This window comes from Scleropages formosus, chromosome 17 (genome assembly GCF_900964775.1).
Source record: "Scleropages formosus chromosome 17, fSclFor1.1, whole genome shotgun sequence".
In the NCBI taxonomy this organism is placed as follows: Eukaryota; Metazoa; Chordata; class Actinopteri; order Osteoglossiformes; family Osteoglossidae; genus Scleropages; species Scleropages formosus.
The window spans coordinates 5,877,731-5,896,184 of NC_041822.1; the positions used below are offsets into that span (position 1 = coordinate 5,877,731).

General features: G+C 43.3%; 1 protein-coding gene across 5 annotated transcripts in view; it reads right to left on the reverse strand.

Annotated features, from left to right (window-relative positions):
• Nucleotides 1–18,454, reverse strand: part of kiaa0825 (KIAA0825 ortholog) — a 106,930-nt gene that overhangs the window by 44,248 nt on the left and 44,228 nt on the right. For all 5 annotated transcript variants that reach the window (XM_029259389.1, XM_018759233.2, XM_018759231.2 and 2 more), the window contains exon 19: nucleotides 17,634–17,728. In XM_029259389.1, coding sequence (XP_029115222.1) covers nucleotides 17,634–17,728 — 95 coding nt within the window. The remainder of the gene's footprint in view (nucleotides 1–17,633; nucleotides 17,729–18,454) is intronic.

The window sequence follows — 18,454 nt, forward strand, 5'->3', positions numbered from 1 at the left end:
AATGTACTCATTAGGTCCAAGGCGATCTAAACAAAACGTCAACAATTTACTACTTTCATAATTGAGGAGCCAGCCTCGTTTTTTTATTCTAATAAAAGCTTAATGGTCTGGAATTAAATATTTCATTGTAAATTTAGTGGGTTGCTGAGCGTCAACCTTTCACTTGGAAAGAATTATTAACTATTGTGATCAAAACTTGCCGGTGCTGCTCCGTGCTGAACATGTGTCACTCAATGTGTCGCCCTTTTTTTTTTTTTTTTTTTTTTTTAAACACTAATTTACCTTGAGGAAAACCATATTTTAATTTTCCTGCTTACAATTTTAATAACGACCTTTATTGCTCGACTTCACACAGATGCGTAACATGAAAAGTCTAATTTATTGCCACAATGTCACAAAATAAATACAAAAGAATAATACATAATAAAAATACGTTTCAATTAAACTGAAAGGTGTTACAGAAGTAGCTGAACTCCACAGGACGATAAAATTGTACTTAAAATATAGCGTCGTGAAATATTTGTTCTCGAGTGTAAAACTTCGACAGGGTGTCGCTTGTCCTTCATCAAGAACTTTCAAAGGGCAAGTTTTTAATATCCCTTAATTATTTCTGACAAGTACTTTCAAATAAATGGATCAAACATTTATCAAGGCATACTTTGTACAAGTTTGACAGGAACTAAGACAGGAACAGCTCTTTTCTTAATTAAAACCTCTGGATGATTAACACACATGTACTGTGTGTGTGTGTGTGTGTGTGTGTGTGTGTGACCTTTACGGAAAATAAACAACATATATATTTGTGTGTGTCACTGAGGAAAAATAGGGAAAAAGTGTAGTCCAACTTAGATTTTTGAAAAGTACATAAAAGTTATTTTACACGACATTTTTTAACGAAAGATTAAAAAGTGAGAGTTCGCATGTAAGGAAAACACGTCTGGTTTTCTTGAGTTCTTTTCTCTCTCGCCCTGCAATGTTAGGACTTTGGCTCCTCCAAAGTGTATTAGGTACTTATCAGGAAAGCCTCGTGTTTTTTGCAGTGCATTTTGATTGAAAATCCCTAACAATGTGTGCAACAGGGGTGGCCCCTTGGCCCCGTACCGCACACACACACACACTGCATCATCACATTCACCATAGATGCAAAGGCAATACGACTGAAAGTGCAATTCCCTCAATATTTAAATAATGCATTAAATATTCATTCCTAGCACCTGGAACAGTCTGCCTGCCAGAAAAGTGAGGTAGATGAGCACGGGGCTGTTTGACTACACACACACACACACACACAGACACACACACACCTAGAAACAGAGAGAGAGTGAGACAGTATGTGTGTGAGACTGGTGATCTGCCACACAAATGATCTATACAATTACGTAGCCAACTTATACACCGTTCAGAAGACCAATGATCTTGTCCCACACATTTTCCGCAACGATCAGCTGGACGTAATGCGTTTCGGCCGACTACAGACACAGGCTGAACATGTCCCTGTATTGTTAAGCCCCATATCAAGTGCTCTTACTTGCTGACACGCGGCATATTGTCGACCTTAGAAATTCTGTCACGTTCAGCATAATCTGAAAGGTCTGAAGTCAGAAAAAAGTCTTTCTGCTTTCAGTGTTTGAGAATGGCTACATATGTATTTCTTTTCTCACTACAAAATGATTGCTGCTGGTATGACTTCCACAAATGAAAGGTGCTAAATTATGAAAAACAAGACTTGATTTAAAATAAATACACATGTGCTATATTATACTAATACTTACTATTTCAGAATAGAAACTCATCACTTTTACCCCCATGGTATCCTACTGCACAATGTACTGATTGTCCTTTAAAAGTACTTGTTGGCTGTTAACAGATGTAATACTGTCCTTTGAGTAGACAAACTTTGGATTTCTGCAAAGGCTCCCACTTCTACACACACACACACACACACACACACACTTCACAAAATATATACTTTTATATGGGTTTTTACAGAAGGCCCACGGTAAAAATTACATATAGAATTCCTGAGACATCCATCTAGATTGAGAAAAAAGTAGAAACAGAGAAAAAAAAAACAATAACTAAAAATGTTATACACCCATGCAAACACACAATTTCCTAATGGAAAGTGTCTGAAGGACTAAGAAGAAAAAATACAATGATAATGCCTTTTTTTAAATCAAATTCTCTTGTAAAACTTGCATATTCTGCAAATTAAGGACAGCAAAAAATATTTTCTTTCAAACGATAAGTCAACATGTGCTCGATTTTGGCTTTGACACCTTCTCCGGCTTTATATTATCTCAGCGCATCTCCCGAAAGAAAGAGTTTACCCATTCTACCGCGAAAACGGAACGCCGAGAGGAATATGAAAGGTGGTGTCAAGGCTACACACAGAAAATGGGTGTCATTTGGACTCCAAGTGAGGGAAGCTCAAGACACATTTTTATAACAATACGTCTGAAGCTCTCAGAGGCTCCGGTGTTCAGACCGGCCTCCCCATTAATGCGCCAAAATGGATTCCCTTCAACCCCCGTGTATCAAGTAGAATTTACTATTGTTGTTGTTTATTTTGTCCCAGCTTCCCCATTTCAACGTAGGGATGGGTTTACTCTTCTATGTAGCCTTCCCTTTCTTTCCTTCTTTCGTTCCCTAAAACTGCACTCAAGGCCACGCGGCCTTTAATGAAATAAGGAAAGCATAACTTGTTTAGTACCTCTACTGAGGAGCAGGATGTATTAAGGAAATAGATAGAACACAAAAAGAAGCGAAAGGAGAACACGGAGAAGGAGAAAAGGGAACGGGAGGATGCCGGACATTTTCGTTTCCCATTGTTGGCCGTATCAGTGTCTGTAATGCTGACCGTAGCGTCCGGCCTCTTTCCGACCACTGCCCACGCAGGGCCAGTAAAAAGCAAACGGTCATTTCCAAGACGGCTCTTCACCCCAAGCTGGAGAAATAAGCACCACTCTTCTTCACGCACGGCATACGGCCACGTCGGCTCATACCGCGTTACAGGTCGGAGGGATGCGGGCTCTACTGCAGTGTCTTGAGGGCCAAATCTGCCACTCTAGAAAGTGTGCTTCACGCAACAATACTTTTGACAGACATTTATTCATTCCATGGATGCCTTTGACTCAGGCAACTTTAGGCAACGTTCAGTTCCCTCACTACACTCCTTCAATCATCTACTCTAGTTGCACAGGGCTACGACCACAGGATCGAGGAGCACGGATTCAAAGCTGGGTCTTCCGATTGCAAGGCGATGGCTCCAACTACTCTGCTGCCTGCTAAACGCATCGTAAGACTTGGCTACACGTGTCTATAGGTAGTAGATCAGGAGCCGGGAGAGCAACCCGAGACCTTCCGCTGTACGGCAGCAGATCCAGCCAACGCATTTCATACCCGCTGCTTCCAATACGAGTTCGTCAAGAGAGGAGTTGGGAGCAAAGTTTCTTTTCTTTACCGTTAAAACTATGCTTTTCTGGCATTCCAGTGAACATTCCTTTAAAGTACACTCTATTCATTTCATAACAAACAATCGGGTAAATATTTCGCTAACAGCAATGGCGAACACTGTTCTCGGGCACAGGCATGATCACGACGTCTGCTTCCGTCACAACCGAGCAAGGTACTTACCCTAGATTACTCCAGTAAAAATTACCGCGATGTATAAATGGGTAAATAATTGTCAGCTTGTGATCATTCTAACCTTAACATTGCAAGATGCTTTGGAAAAAAGTATCAGCTAAATGAATACACGTAAATGTTAATTCCTGAGCCCCTCTAAAAATACCATAAATTACCTGTTACTTCACAGATCAGGAACTATTTCTTCAGACGTGCCTCTGTAAATGTAAACCACTTCACTCTGAGAAAGCACCTGCTATAGTATGTAGTCCTCTAACCCAGCAAATGCCATCGCTTCAATATAGGCACGAGGCAACAAGACACACAAAAACACACGCATCCTATTTAACTTCAATTACAATGAAAATTTGTTCGCAACAAAAAAGAACATGGAAACAAATGACGATAAAAACATGCCGTGCTGCACATATATACATGTCAATTTATTAAAAGGAAATTAAACAGCAAATAAAAGGAAAGAAGTGAGCTGGATGGGGGTGGGGGGGACCCAGAAACACACCTACACACAGGAAACAGGTCTGGGGTAACACTGACAACGTAATGAGACTATTCGATAAGCAGTAAATCTAAACAAGGCCAAATCCAGCGTTTAAAAATTAATGTGGCATACTAAAAGGTTACTTGAACTGGTGGATTCAAATTTAATTGAGGTTGTGCGCTGAATAATTAATTTTCCCCGAGAACATGACGTTTCGGCAGGCGACCGCTGCGCGGACGCGGAGACGAGGCGACGGCGCGTCCGCCTTTGTGACGATGTGACGGCCCGATACGTGGCACGAACAATGATGTCACACGCGGCGTCGCCCCGCAAAGCGGCGGCTGGGGAAAAGCGTCGCCGGAAACCAAACAAAAAATAAAGCGCGGCGGCACCACCGTACATTTGTTGTTGGTACAAAACGAACACGCACAAGGTATTTAAGGTCTTTATTGCCCCTGACGCTCTCGCCCCATCATCTGTAGGTATTTCTGTTGGAGCGGTTCGCTCAGATCTGGGCTTTTATTGCTCACTGCCACAACTCTTTTTGTTGCAGTACAAAAGCAACTGGCAGTAAACTTTCTCCCTGAAGGAGTGAGTGTTGCAGGGATAGCGGCGCTCTGGGGATTCTCCACTCGTACGGCAGCAGATCTGAGGAGCAGCTCCGTCTTTCCCCCTCGACTGCAAACAAAGACGTTCTTCAGAGCCCATTTTACTGAGTCATTTCTTTGGCAATGCGTTCAGAAAAAAAAAGTCATTAGCATTATTCATTCTCAGTTGGGTTTCCATTAGCCAGCGTGTTGTATCTCTTACGCATTCCTTTTGTTTTTTGTTGGTTTTTCCATCTAAAAGATTCCCGGAATAAAAGGCTGCAGTGTTTTTTGTCTGTTGACGTGGCAGATCGTGTTGGTTCTCGAACCAGGAGGAATACCTCTGTCATACGTGTGCTTATCCTTTCATTTCGGCCTATTCTTGGACATCAATATCAAACATCTGAAGGACAATTAAGGCGACCTCTACTGACCTCTACCCCCTTTCACAGGCGTGCGCGCGCTCTCTCTCACTCACACACACACACATACACACACACACACTGACAAAGCCATACGCAAGCAGTGCCTGCACTGCTCTCATCCCCCTGCTGCATTCACGCTGTGCCACAATTTATTTTTGCTGGAAAAACAGGCATCCAGTGATGTATTTGCGACACCTGGCGGTGCCTCATTTACGAAGGAAGAAGCGGGAAGCGGAGAAACGCATCGCAGAGTGGAAGGGGAAGGAGGAAAGAGAGACAAGGAGGAGACGACAAGGAAGAAGAGCTGTGCTATAAGCTATAAGTTCTTTGAATTTCATAGCAAAAGGCTTTGGGTACCCCCTAGTGGGAGGACAATAACAATCTGGCCTGTAAAAGTAAGGCGATGCACGACCGTGGATCCATCGGGGGCCAGAGGTCAGCGCTCTTGAGGAGCAGTGACATCATGACAATGGAACACTTCTGCGCCCTTAGAAACACAAGCTGATCCATTTTGTATAAAAAGAGCCATGCCTTCCAGTTCCCACACATTCAGAGAAAGTGCCAGACACAAAATGAAAAGGAGGGAGAGGGAGAGAGAGAGAGAGAGAGAAAAGAAGCCATTGGCAAGAGAGTGTAACGTAGCATGGTGAGTGTACAGGCCTCACACCAGCGCTAAAACCCTCGCCTTTATTTCCCTCTTTTAAGGGACGGATTTAAGTAGATGGCTTAATTCAAGTCTCATTATGTGCCCAGAGAGCGCCTCTGCCTTTCTGAGAGAGGACTAATTAGCTAGTGCGCATTGTTATTTTTTCTTAATTGCGCACCATTTAGAGGTATGACAAAAATGTGTCATATCTGCTTCAATGGAAAATTATTTTTTTCATTTTTTTTTTTTTTTTTTTAAAAACTTAAAACATCTGTGCATGAGGAAACGTACGTAGCACATCAACGAAATTCACGAGGAAAAAGTTATAAGTTATAAAAGGGAATTGCCAGCTCAGAAAAATTCAGTCACAACATAAATACTCATTCAAACAACTTTTTTTCTCGCCACAAAAAACATTTATATTCATAAGCTACATAACCATGCCTTCGTTATGCCTCAACCCTCATTTACCTTAAACACAAGCAATTCAGTGTACTCTACAAAGTGATGTATATTATTAATATTACCCCGTTCAAAAGTGCTGCAATCATCTATTTAACTCAGTGAAATGAGATCATATGAAAGGATTTTACCTCTCACATAACTCATTGGCCGTTTTGTTCACGACTACCTTATTGCAATACCTTTTTTTTCCCCCTTCTAAATAAGAGGGGGGTGCAGAGCTATAGAAAGGGGGATGTTCCGAGTGTAGAAACCCTCTTTTTTGGCTTGTGGTAACACAGTAGTGTAGTAACATGTGAACGGGGTACACCTTAAGGTTCCTTAGCTTGCAGAAAACGTGCAAGTTAAATAATAAACTTCACTGACATAATATATTCAAGCAGAAGCTGGTAATTAGTGTTTGGGTGAAGATGACAGCAATGGATTCCGGTGATTTCAGTTTCCGATCCTCTCGTCACAGTGGTAATAGATCTTATTACGGAGCACGTAACACGTTTTTAGTTCATTTGGCTTTTTGAGGTTTCATCTCTGCATTATTAGATCTGAGTGCAAAACTCTCGGTGGGATTTCGGTGCCAAGCATTTTGACAGCTTCATTTGCAGATACTTGCTTTGATCGCAAGTGTCACTGATATCCAATAACACTGAAAGAGGGAAATTTCCCAAATAACAGAAATCTCTCTTAAGCAAACCCGATTTATTATACATCTACTTGGAACTACTGTAGCATTGCACTCCTCTCCACCACGATCCCCTTGAGGACAAATTTACTTGTAAACTCTGTCTTGCACATTTCAGACGAAGCAGACTATGTTTGTCAGTTACAGTGGTCGTAACATCATTCCCTTTTCGCATCAATGTCTCAGTGGATTTGATTAAAATTTCAGGCAGCTGTGGTTTACCAGTGTTGTCGCGTAATTGGCGCTTGACATACAGTGGTGACACTTTTAGGTTCCACTCACACCAGGACCTGAAGCAGTCAGCACAATCGCAAGCGAAAAGGATATTTGAGGTCACAAGTTTTCCCCTGCCACTCGCAGCAAGTACTGTAATCCATACCCTCTATGACACATGTATTTATTGGGGGCAACATGGTGGAGCTCCGCTCAGCCACTGCTCTCGACGTATCTCAGGGAGCAGCGAAATTTCCAGAGTCTTGATTTTCTGCCCATGACTCCCCGAGGATGGTGACTTTCGGAGGCAAAATATGGAGTGGAGGAGATTTTCTACTTATTTATCTGGGAGAAGTACAGCAAGATTTACACACAGGCAATTAACCCCAAAGCTCCCTCTAACACAGTACTTTTACGCAGTTACAGGGTATGGGACAGTTGTTTTATAGCACACGTGTAAAAGTCATAAATAGCAACATGTCCCTAATGTGTTCACCAGTCCAGTCCAGTGAACTGTCATTGCAGTGTTTACCAAAGTTTAACATATGCACAGTATGTCTCTACTCTCTATCTGAATTTTGTCAAGACTAACTGATGAAAGAAGCTTTTAGAAATCTTTTTTTTTTAAACTATGCACTCCGTTGTAAAGAGTTCTGAAACTCACTGTGGCCAAAGAAGTCAGCATATATTTATCTTACTGCTAAGAAAAAGAAAAAAAGGACAATAAAGTAATGGTCACTGGCAAAAACTATGCTTGTCCACTGTGATATGGATGGTTTCCAACACACATACAGTAGAGCAGAGTACATTCCCTGTGAGTACATGCACAAAGGTGACGGGTGGAAGGCCATCCCCCGCTGCCCCTATTCTGCAGATGGTGCGCGCTGCTCATGTCGGCGGCTCAGTAACCGGAGGAGCTCCGAGCGGCTGGCAGATACTGTAGGAAACTGTGGGCATCCCGACCTCTCCAAAAGCACGAGGAGTATCGGATGGTGAGCACGAGGCCAGCGTGTGTTACAGTTACCAAAAACACAAGAAAGGGATTTTAAAAAAAATAAGAGCAAGCTCACAGAGCTCAGGTATCCCGGAGGAATTGCGGGAGTTTGCAGAGTGTAACCTTCATAGCAGCGGGAGTTCAGCGCGCGCAACCAAGGCAAGATGCTGACACTGAGAATTACCGGAGGCGTGGAGGCGATTGCAGGGCTGAATGAGGCAGACCGGTATGACGGATTGGCTGCGACCGCTCCGGGTCAGGCCAGGGGAGCGGCCGGGGATGCGGTCCACTCTGTGCTCTCCAAAAACCCTGATTAGTTCGACACGACCAGAATGGCATTGCTGAGCTCAAAGAAAGGGAGGACATTCGAAAGAGCAAAAGAGTGAGGACGGGAACACGTGGACTACGAGAAGCAGGCCTGACTCATGTCCAGTAAATAAATAAAAACCTTTTCTGTATCTGCACGTCATCACTTAAGGCAGGCCCATTATATAAGCTGCAGCCATTACGAGCAACGCTAGCAAAGATCTATCAAACGCAGAGCGAAAAACGTTTATCAAATGGGTAAATACGTTCAAAAACCCCTGCTTCCAGCTAGCCCGGTCATGAATTCAAAGAACTCATCAGCATCAATAAATCCTCAGAGGGGTAAACTCAATCCAGCAGCCTGTGCTAAATAGTCATGACAAAGCAGGGATATAGAAAAAACAAAGATGTTTGGGGGGGGGGAAGGGAGGAAAAAAAAAAAAAAAAAAAAAAAAATCGATTCCAGTGACTGCAATCTACCTCTGAAGAGAAATTCAATGAAAGCTTTAATGTTTTTTTTCCTTCTTTGTGTTCTGTCAAAAACAACTTGGACTAACATAGCAACCTGTCACATCAAGGCAAGGCAATCCACAGCATTTTATAAAGGAGAGAATTCTAAAGTTGGATGGTGCGCTATAGTTTTCCGAACTTAACCGTATTTCCGAGACTGAAAAAAAAAGCACGACTCCTCTTCAAACTGGTACACAGCCCCCAAGGGGAACCATTACTAAAATTGTACTGCAGTGAATAGACTACTGTCAGCTCAACAAATCCCATGCAAATAGCGCTATAGTGTAAAAGGGTCTTACACATACATCACATGGCGAACGCTTGCCTTGAGAGATGAGCAAATTGAATTTAAAATGGATCCTGACTGCACTCGCATGTTTGAAAACCAAGAATTAGCCGCATACTGACGGCATGGTGCGCTGGAGATGTGACGATACCAGCATGAACGGAACGGGTTAAGCAAACGCGCCAGTTTGGGTGAAGCGCTCTCGGCTTTAGGCCGCACTTAGGGGCAAGTGTGGGCGACTGAAGGCGCGAACCGTGATTCGAACCAACCTCTGAAATTACCTCCGCTATTTCCCAGCCATCCCAAGTCCCGGCATAAGACGCTGCAGAACGCCTGAGTGATTAATGAGCCCAAGCATGCTAATGAAAACATTTAAAGTGTATAACATTTGCACAGCGAGAAGACTGAAGGGGTGAAAGCGATTTCAACAGCATGCTATGCTAATACGTCCTCTCCTAATTATTCTGCGGCGCATGCGAGGGAGATAGCGCTCGCTGGAGCCTCGGAAGCCAAAACTCCCTGGCAGGACTACATTATTAGCTTCAGCGCAACCAGCAAGTTGAGTTCAAGCTCTGTCTCAAGGCTATGCACATCAGCCCGCTTACTTCAGCATTTCCAGGCAGCGCGCTGAATAGAGAACTACCGCATAGGCAGATAAATCTAGTACGAGCCGCTGGAAAGGCAGCAGCTACTTCGCTGAAAACGGTCGTAATCCAGCGAGGGCTAGGAGGGGTAGGTCACTCTGTGCAGAAGGTTCACTCCAAATGGCTTTGTGACTGTCAACACAAGTACACCTCTGCGCATACCGACTGAGGAGAAGGAGGGAAAAAGCAATTTAGGCTGAGGGAAAGAGGAGGAATACACAAATGGTGACACTGCAGACCATTTACTGGGACTCTGGCGAGGCGCGCTCTCCATCAAGGGCCGGTGTCCCCGGGCTAAAAAGCCCAGTGCACCGGCTGTCCGCTATTACTGCCCATTATCAGCTGCCGTTGTCACCAGCCTGTGAGCACCGGGACCCGGGTCACCGGCGGGGGGCTTCCTGCACTCCGTGTGCTGCCACTCGCCTTCGCCAGGCTGACTAATGCAGGTGGGCACTTCCCACCACCTCTTTCCATTTTCCTCCTCCATTTCCGGCAACCTCTGCTGCCTTGGCTGTCATTCACTCACCAGTATGCAGTCCTCCCCTCTCTAACACCACATTCACCTTTTTTCTTTTTTTTTTTTTTTCTTTGTGTGTGTGTGTGTGCACTGGATGGTGGACGGAAGCATTCCGAAAGTGAACGAATATCTACTTGCCCTCACCTTCCAATCCAACCCCTCCTGCAATGAAAGACAAATGGATAATTGCTTTCACTTTATAAACTTATATTCCTAGGGCAAATGAAGGATAGCCATAGCTGCAGACTCTCCTTATCATCCGTTCTCCACCAGCTCAGCATAGTGGAGGGTGATCTGCAGCCAGCGAATCTCAATGAACATCTCCAGTGCCCTGACTTTCCAAAGGCTAGATGGCCATCTGCACAGGAGTATGTCATCCAGGGCTCAAGGGGACCACAGAGCATCTTCTGTACTGACACTCTGACAGCCTGGTCTCTCCAAGAGGACTGTCACAATATACCACGGAACTGAAGTACGATCTGGCGAAGCAAAGCGATCTGATGTGAAACCAGGGCTCTGATCACTTGACGCAAAACTTCTAGCGGAGATAAAAACGCAAAATGCCAAAAAGAAAGCGACTGCAACTAATCACCGAAGCAGTTCCTCATAATTTTAATGCAACAGTTTCATATTTTATATTTTATCTGATTTAAAGCTCAAATCCAGTGGAACGAGTAGAACCGCTCTACATCTGAATGTGTCAGTTGTTTGTTGTCAAATTAGACATGTAATTTCCTGAAAGGCCTTAATTGTGACATGTCCTGTTTTTAATATCTGCAAATGCTTTATGAGTTTGGAAGCATAATTCATTGGCTAAATCAAGGGAAATTATCTTAAAATAGGAGGGCTGCCAGTCAGTGCGAGCAGCACGACTGTGATTGAATGGAGTCTGACAGCTGGTCTCTTTATGAGCTCAGCAAAGCCCTTGCCAGCAAACCACATTCCTGTCATTTGAGCAGGGAAAAGACCATACCGCAGCCCCTCGGATTACGGGTACAGCACAAAAACACAATAACAACAGGAATAAATGCCAATACTCAATATAGACGTCACTTCTTGAGTCTTGAGGGTGCTAAGTATAGTGGGCTAAAAATGGATTTCGGTTTTACTAGGATTGCACACCTCCACGCCTGCCTCCCAGTCTCAGTATTGCACAAAGACGAAGATTAGTGGTGACAAGCCGGGATCTCTCTAATCATCTGCTACTGGACACGATGCAAACAGATCAGTGCTCGTTGGGAATGATAAGACTGGTGCGGTGACACGGCCCAGCCACTGTATCCCATCATTAGATCTGCAGTGCCTCGACTGCCCTTGTTTTCTGGTATAGTGGTCATGTCACTCAATCTCAGCAGCATGGCAATTTTCAAAAGATTACAGGATCTGTGGTGGATCCGTCAAATCTGTTGCGAAACTCAATTACGGGGGTGACACATGAAAATGGCACAAGCCCGTTTCGTACCAAAGCATCAAAGAGCAATGGACTCCATGAGAGTTATTTCCCCAAAGCGCCATTCGGCATTCGGTGCATAATAAGTGCGGCACGGGTAAAAACAAGGTAGAAGACCTTTATTTTTCTCTTTAAAAATAAGAAAAAAAGTTTTTCCTTCATCTCTTTTGAGGCTGAATTTCATCCATCCATGATGTACAACCTATACATCCAAAATGTATACCCATGTCTTCTTTAAGCAGCTACACTTACGTTTCTTCAATAACTATTTCATATACACCTGTGAAGAGAATAAACACTTCACCTTTAGAATAAGCACCTCAGTTCATCTGATTACTGTAGCTCAGCTGAACGTGAAAATATTATATTCAGAATGTAAAAGCATGTCAAGATTTTGTTTATTTTGAATTAAGCTTTGAAAACTGAGAGGTTCGATATCGATCTTTCTCTACAGCACCAAAACCAACCATTCATACCCCCAACAACAGTAGAAACTGGTGCAAAACTACACGTCCAATAACATGATAATGTGAACAAATAAATCAGCTCAAAGTGGAAACACTTCTAGAGTCATTTATGCATCTGTCTTTTGCTTTGTGTTACGCTTTGTCATTTCCCTGTATTGAACTATACTTCACAGTAAAAACAAACTGTGGTGAATCAGTAGAGACTGTATAATACTTAACAAACATACACACACACACACACACACACACACACACACACACACACACACACACAGAAACTGCTTGGCCCGAGCAGGGTCACGGCGAGCCAGAGCCTAACCTGGCAACACAGGGCACAAGGCTGGAGGGGGAGGGGACACACCCGGGACGGGATGCCAGTCCATCACAAGGCACTCCAAGTGGGACTCGAGCCCCAGACCCACCAGTGAACAGGACCCAGCCAAACCCACCGCGCCACCGCGCCCCGTTAATATTTAACATAGCCCTACTCAAACTATCCTTGATAATAATTTGGTCTCATTACGTAATTTCAATGGAAAAATTCAACATGTCCAGGATTAGAAAGGTTTGGTCCATTCGGGAAACAAATTACAGCTGGTCGTCTGATGAACATGAAGCACAGCTGGTGCTGTCCAGCAGGTTCAGGAGTGTTTTTCGTGACGCCAGGCCGGTGTTTCAGCGGTACTAGAAGCGTTCAAAAACAGAGTCCAGGAGAGAAGTGCGCAGGGTTCTGATTTAGCTGACAGTCGAGTGTGTTGGATGTGACTTTCACAGTCTGCTGGCAGTTTGTGTGGAAGCCATCACATCTGTGACTCGGCTGTTGATTAATGAGCCTTTCAGCTCGTCTCTGCCGTGTGAGGTGGGGCCACGGCCTTATTCCAGGCTTCGCTGATTTATTCGCCTTCACGAGAAACCGACAAAGATACCTTCTCCATGAAGAAAACCACACCAGGCCAAAGCTAATGAAAACCTCAATATGTCATTGGTGTTAAAATGGAAAGTCAAAAAAGCATGCAGAACGAGACAAAAGATGTATTCAAAGCACATGAATGCAGTTTTGTAACAACCTGTCAATCTCAAGGACTCGGAAAAGGGAACAGAAGAAAAAGGAAAGAAAAAGTCCTTCCTCAATAACACATCACAGAGTTCCGACTTTCAGGATGACAATGTTTGAATGGTCTCTGACAGAAGATGGAGAACCAGCGCTCGAACCCTGAATGTTTTTCAACAGCAAAAATGTCACTTCCTATAACCTGACCAGTTTTGCTTGCCTCCACCGTCAGAATAGCGCAACCATTCTGGAACAACAGCTGTGGAACAAAACTCTGGCTAAAAAATACAATTATCCATGTGGAACAGAAGCTGAGAAGAACTGAGAACGTTTCAAGCACAGTACTTGGGAACAACTAAAGATATATTCATAATGACATATTCATAATAATTTTGGCAGGAAATTAAAATGATTGTGAAGAAAGACGTTTTAGATAAAACCAAACATTTTACGCAACTCAAAACCCATGATTTTTAAGTTTTTACTGTGCTGTAAGGTCTTTGATGGACTGGCTGATGTCTTTATAAAGCCATTGATTGACATGGTATGAAAATTACTGCATCCGTTCGAAAATTAGTGAGTAATCCAGCTGAGTTACAGCTACGCAGGGCTCAACACTCACGAGAACCCAAAGCTTTCTGACATATTTGTTTTTATTTTATTCTCTCACAAAAAAGCACACCATATGGCCATCATTTGGAACAGATGTTATTTGCTTACCTCTTGAAACTGCTGTGACTACCAATGCAACTGAAAGTAGTTCACTTTTTTCCAGCATAAAATGACATTTTCTTCAGAAGACACAGAACAGTTCTTAGTAGTCATAAAATATATTTTTTTTGAACAACATGAAAAAGATGTGAAGAGCTCTACACCTGAACGTTAACAGGCCTTCATTGTCGGAGATGTCTGTGCTCAAACCCAGAATGCAAAGCTGAAGTTACACACAAGTCATTCTTCTGCAGGAATAAGACGGGTGAAACACCTCAATCACTTAATGCGTTTCAACTATTTCACGGTGTCACGATTTAATAATTATAAATAGCCTTTGTTGCACATTGGTGACTGACTTCTCTGGCGACTTACTGAATGCGTGACATGTCAGGTGAACACAAAGAGAGCAGGAGACCCTGGAAGATAACCCAGACATTCCTCAAGTCCAATCCCTCACTGTCTGCACTGCTTAACCAACCAATGAAGCACCACGACCCAATGGATATGTCCCATTTCACAATGTCGACAGGATCTAAACAAGTGACTTGGACCAACTTTGTAGTACAGACCTTCCCGTGGTCATCTTGTAGCATCATAGTCATGTTGACATGCACACAGTCACCTTGTACAAGCTTTGCAATGCACACCTCCCCGTGGTTATTTTGTACCAGCGGAGTGGTGTAGATATTCCTGCAATCATCTTGTTCCGTGCTGTTCCCAGGCTGCCCTATTTCCCATCAGTCTCTTTTCATTGCGAGTGCAGTCCGACTAACATGTTCCTGTGAAAGTGCCATGAGATGACATGAATATCGAAAAAGACCTATTCACTTCTGTCCCTTTCTTGTATAATGAGGAAGGTAAAAACAATCCCCACGGACTGCACTGCTCGCACTGGAAGAGGGGTAGCAGAAGGGTCACTGTCATTTGTGCCATTTAACTGGAGAGAATGGTTTCCTCTCTACAACCTTCATTTCAGAATGAACACTGCATTAAAGTGTAATTTCACTCCAGACATCTTGAAGAAAGGAAAAGCACACCTGGGGTGTGAAATTGTGTGTCTTCACACTGTAATGTTACTGTACACTGAAGCAAAGGGAATGTCTGTGGTCTTCTTGGGTCTCTCCTGAAAGTTACCCATTGTAAAAGGTGACAGCTCATGGGGGAGAGGATGCAATAACAGGTATTTATTTATCACTTACAGTGTGAGCACTGACAGTGAATTGACAGCTGATGCAAACATTCTTAAAAACTGTGCCAGTCATTCGTGTCTATGCAGTATATCAGCGTGGCAGTCATGTGATTGTTACGATGTACCATTTAATAAAGTTACAACTGCAGTGATTTAATAGCCTCCCCCATAAAGCACACTGTTCTTGTTGAGTCAAGCCTAGTTATTATAGTGCAATTTTCAAAGTTGGAGATGTCATGGAAGACGCTACTGGCAACCCTCTCTCTCAAGGACCAGGAAACTGTGGATCCTTCATTCGACATCCTGACTCTCCTCCACTTACAACTTCACATCATGACACCAACAACAAAACAAAATCCACAATCTGTGTGGAACCTGGAAAATCACAGTGAAATGTCACTAATTGTACATATTGTCACTATGTACAGGATATAATGGTTTTTTTGGAATTCAAATGATGACATGCAAAAAACAAGGGGCAGCTGACAGCGTAGATGTTAGAGCTGCTGCCTTTGAATCCAAAAGTTGCCGGTTCAAATGTCAGATAAATGTACCAATAAAAAAACAGCTGATGTAATTTAGCAATTAATACCAAATGCAGAAGAACGTAACTCCTGGAATTAAGAAGAACAGATGACTGTAACAAGGCTGACCTGCCCACTGGCTGAAAAGAACATTTGATTTGTGCAGCAAATAGATATTCTTAGTAGCTGTACAGTAACCACTAAAGGGCTGAACAACACATTGCATTTTTGACATTGGGTAAGAAAACCTCCAAAGCACCAAATGAAACTTTGAAAGGCTTCTAAGGGAAAACTTTTCTTTAATAAGTTATCTCTCAAAGCTTCTGCATCACCCTATTCCTAACGGGATCCTTAATGATGAGGAAAGACAGGACATTTTATGGGGAGATTTGGAGCATCATACCATAAAGAATCCCCCCCGCCATGTTTGCCATTCCCAATTTCCTAAATTCATCCTTCTCTCTTTCTGCACTCTATACCCTGGAGGTTGTGGAGCATAATCATAAAATGCAGAAATACTCTCTCCATTCAAGTCCATTCATGAATAACCCCACTCTTAATTTGGAAAGAGTGACAGTATCTTTTTTTCTTTTTTTTTTACATATGTGCAACAAAGTGGTGCATGAGGAGGCAGCTTGTGGAACAGGCTAAAGACACAAGCGTGCTGTACTTCACCTTTATTATAACACTGTCCTTGGCAGACAGGCCGTTTGCCCTTTATTACAAGGTGCATGTAACAATGAAGGTGATTTAAAATGGATTTCATGTAGCAGCGAGACAAGGTGCACTAGCCTTATGGCAGTTGATAGCGCTCAAGATGACAGCTCTGAATTGAGGACTGAAAGTAGCTGAAATATTGCTACCGAATATGTGTCACACACCTGCATAAATATTTATGCCGTGCGTGGAGGCTTTTGACATAAGAATCTTGAGCGCTGCTTCAATCAGGGAGCAACGGGACTCTAACTGGCGATTCACCATTTAACCCCTCCACTGCCTCCTTGTGATGGGAGGTTACGATACTGAAGTACGGACGGCTAAGAGGACACTGTAGTGGGTGTTACAAAGGGATCTCTTGCTCTTCCCTCTCCTGCCCCTGACTGCAGGGACCGGATGCACCACCACCGAGGACAGGCGTATGCAGGGGGAGCTAATCTGCCCTCCATTGCTGTAGCCCTGCAAACATCTGGAGGTTCCCTGGGCTGCAGAGAGAATGTGGGAGGGCAGCCCCCGCAAACAGAGAGCGTCTCCAGGAGGGTGGTGCGAACACGACGGGACCCCATCACACAGCTCTTACATAACTACACAGTGAGGGTCCCCATGCTCAGTGTGCCTACCCTTTGTTCCCAGAGCACAACAAGCCCTTATATGAATAACCTCTCAGCGGAACGAGTACAATTCACAACAAACACACCTTTTCTTCACAGCTCTGCGCCGGGAAACGAGTGCATTATGTCTGTATGTGATTAAAATAAGCAGGGCTACAGTCCTTTTGAAAGGGAAGACAAATATAACAAAAACTGCGATCAAGCACAATGTAAGATGGAACATATAAACCAGAGTTTAAATTCTTTCAGTATTTTTAGAACTGCTTTTTCATAGTTCACAATTCCATGTGGAAATAAAGAAGGGGCAGGGGGGACACGGTGTCTCCTGTGTGTGTCACGTTACATGACCGACACGACGGCCAGACAAGCTGCCGAGCCTCTGTGCCCAGCATTTGTCTCGCAGCGTTCCTCTGGCCTGTGATGAAATTATACACCTCATATGTACATTTATAAAAGGAGGTACAACCTCTGACATGACAGGCATCAGTTGTGGGGGGAGGAAAAAAAGCTATTACCTGTTTGCCAGGAGCGCTCTGAAGGTCACCTGACTCATTCCTAGATAACTTGGCAGCAGTCTGGCCCAGTCCCAGTTCCACTCACTTATGGCTGACTGTTGATGTATGAGAAGAAGCCATTGTTAGTTATTAATCAGAGTTAATATGATCAGTAAATTACAGCTCCAGCTGGGGTGGACTAACTAAGAAGGAGGGGGTCTCGAACAAGGACTCCGACAGATGATATCCATCATGTCTGCACAAGAAGGTTTTTATTCCAATAAGACAGCAATTAATTTATAAATCCATTTGGGGATGTAGCCATCATTTATAAAAAGATAAATCAATTTTGGGGAGTCGTTATTCTTCTAACTGTTCTAATGGCACCCTGCCCAACCCCTTTTAAAAGCCGGAGATAGGCTCTTTTGTTGGGAAGGCAAATAAAAATCGGATTGCTTTGATTGCTGAAATGTCACTGGTAACTCCGGGCACAGTTTTATTGACAAAGAAGAAGGAAACAACTACCCCTTGATTGATGGATCTGGCTTCCCCCTTCTATTTGATTTGACAAACAACAAGGCCACCGAAAGCGGACCAGGGGGTTTAATCGGTTTCCTAATAGGGCGTTTTATGTAAAGAAACGTGGGCCACATTGAAAGGAAAGGAATTTGTTGTGGATTCTGATAAAGAAGGGCGACAGGGAGCACCTACATTTTTAAAAGAACTATTATTCTGAAAAAGAGATGGAAGATCATCGTTCCAGTACGTTATTTCATTTATCTGACGCTTTTTTCCAAAGCAACTTACAATGTTAAGCTACTTCCAATTATTTATCCCTTTAT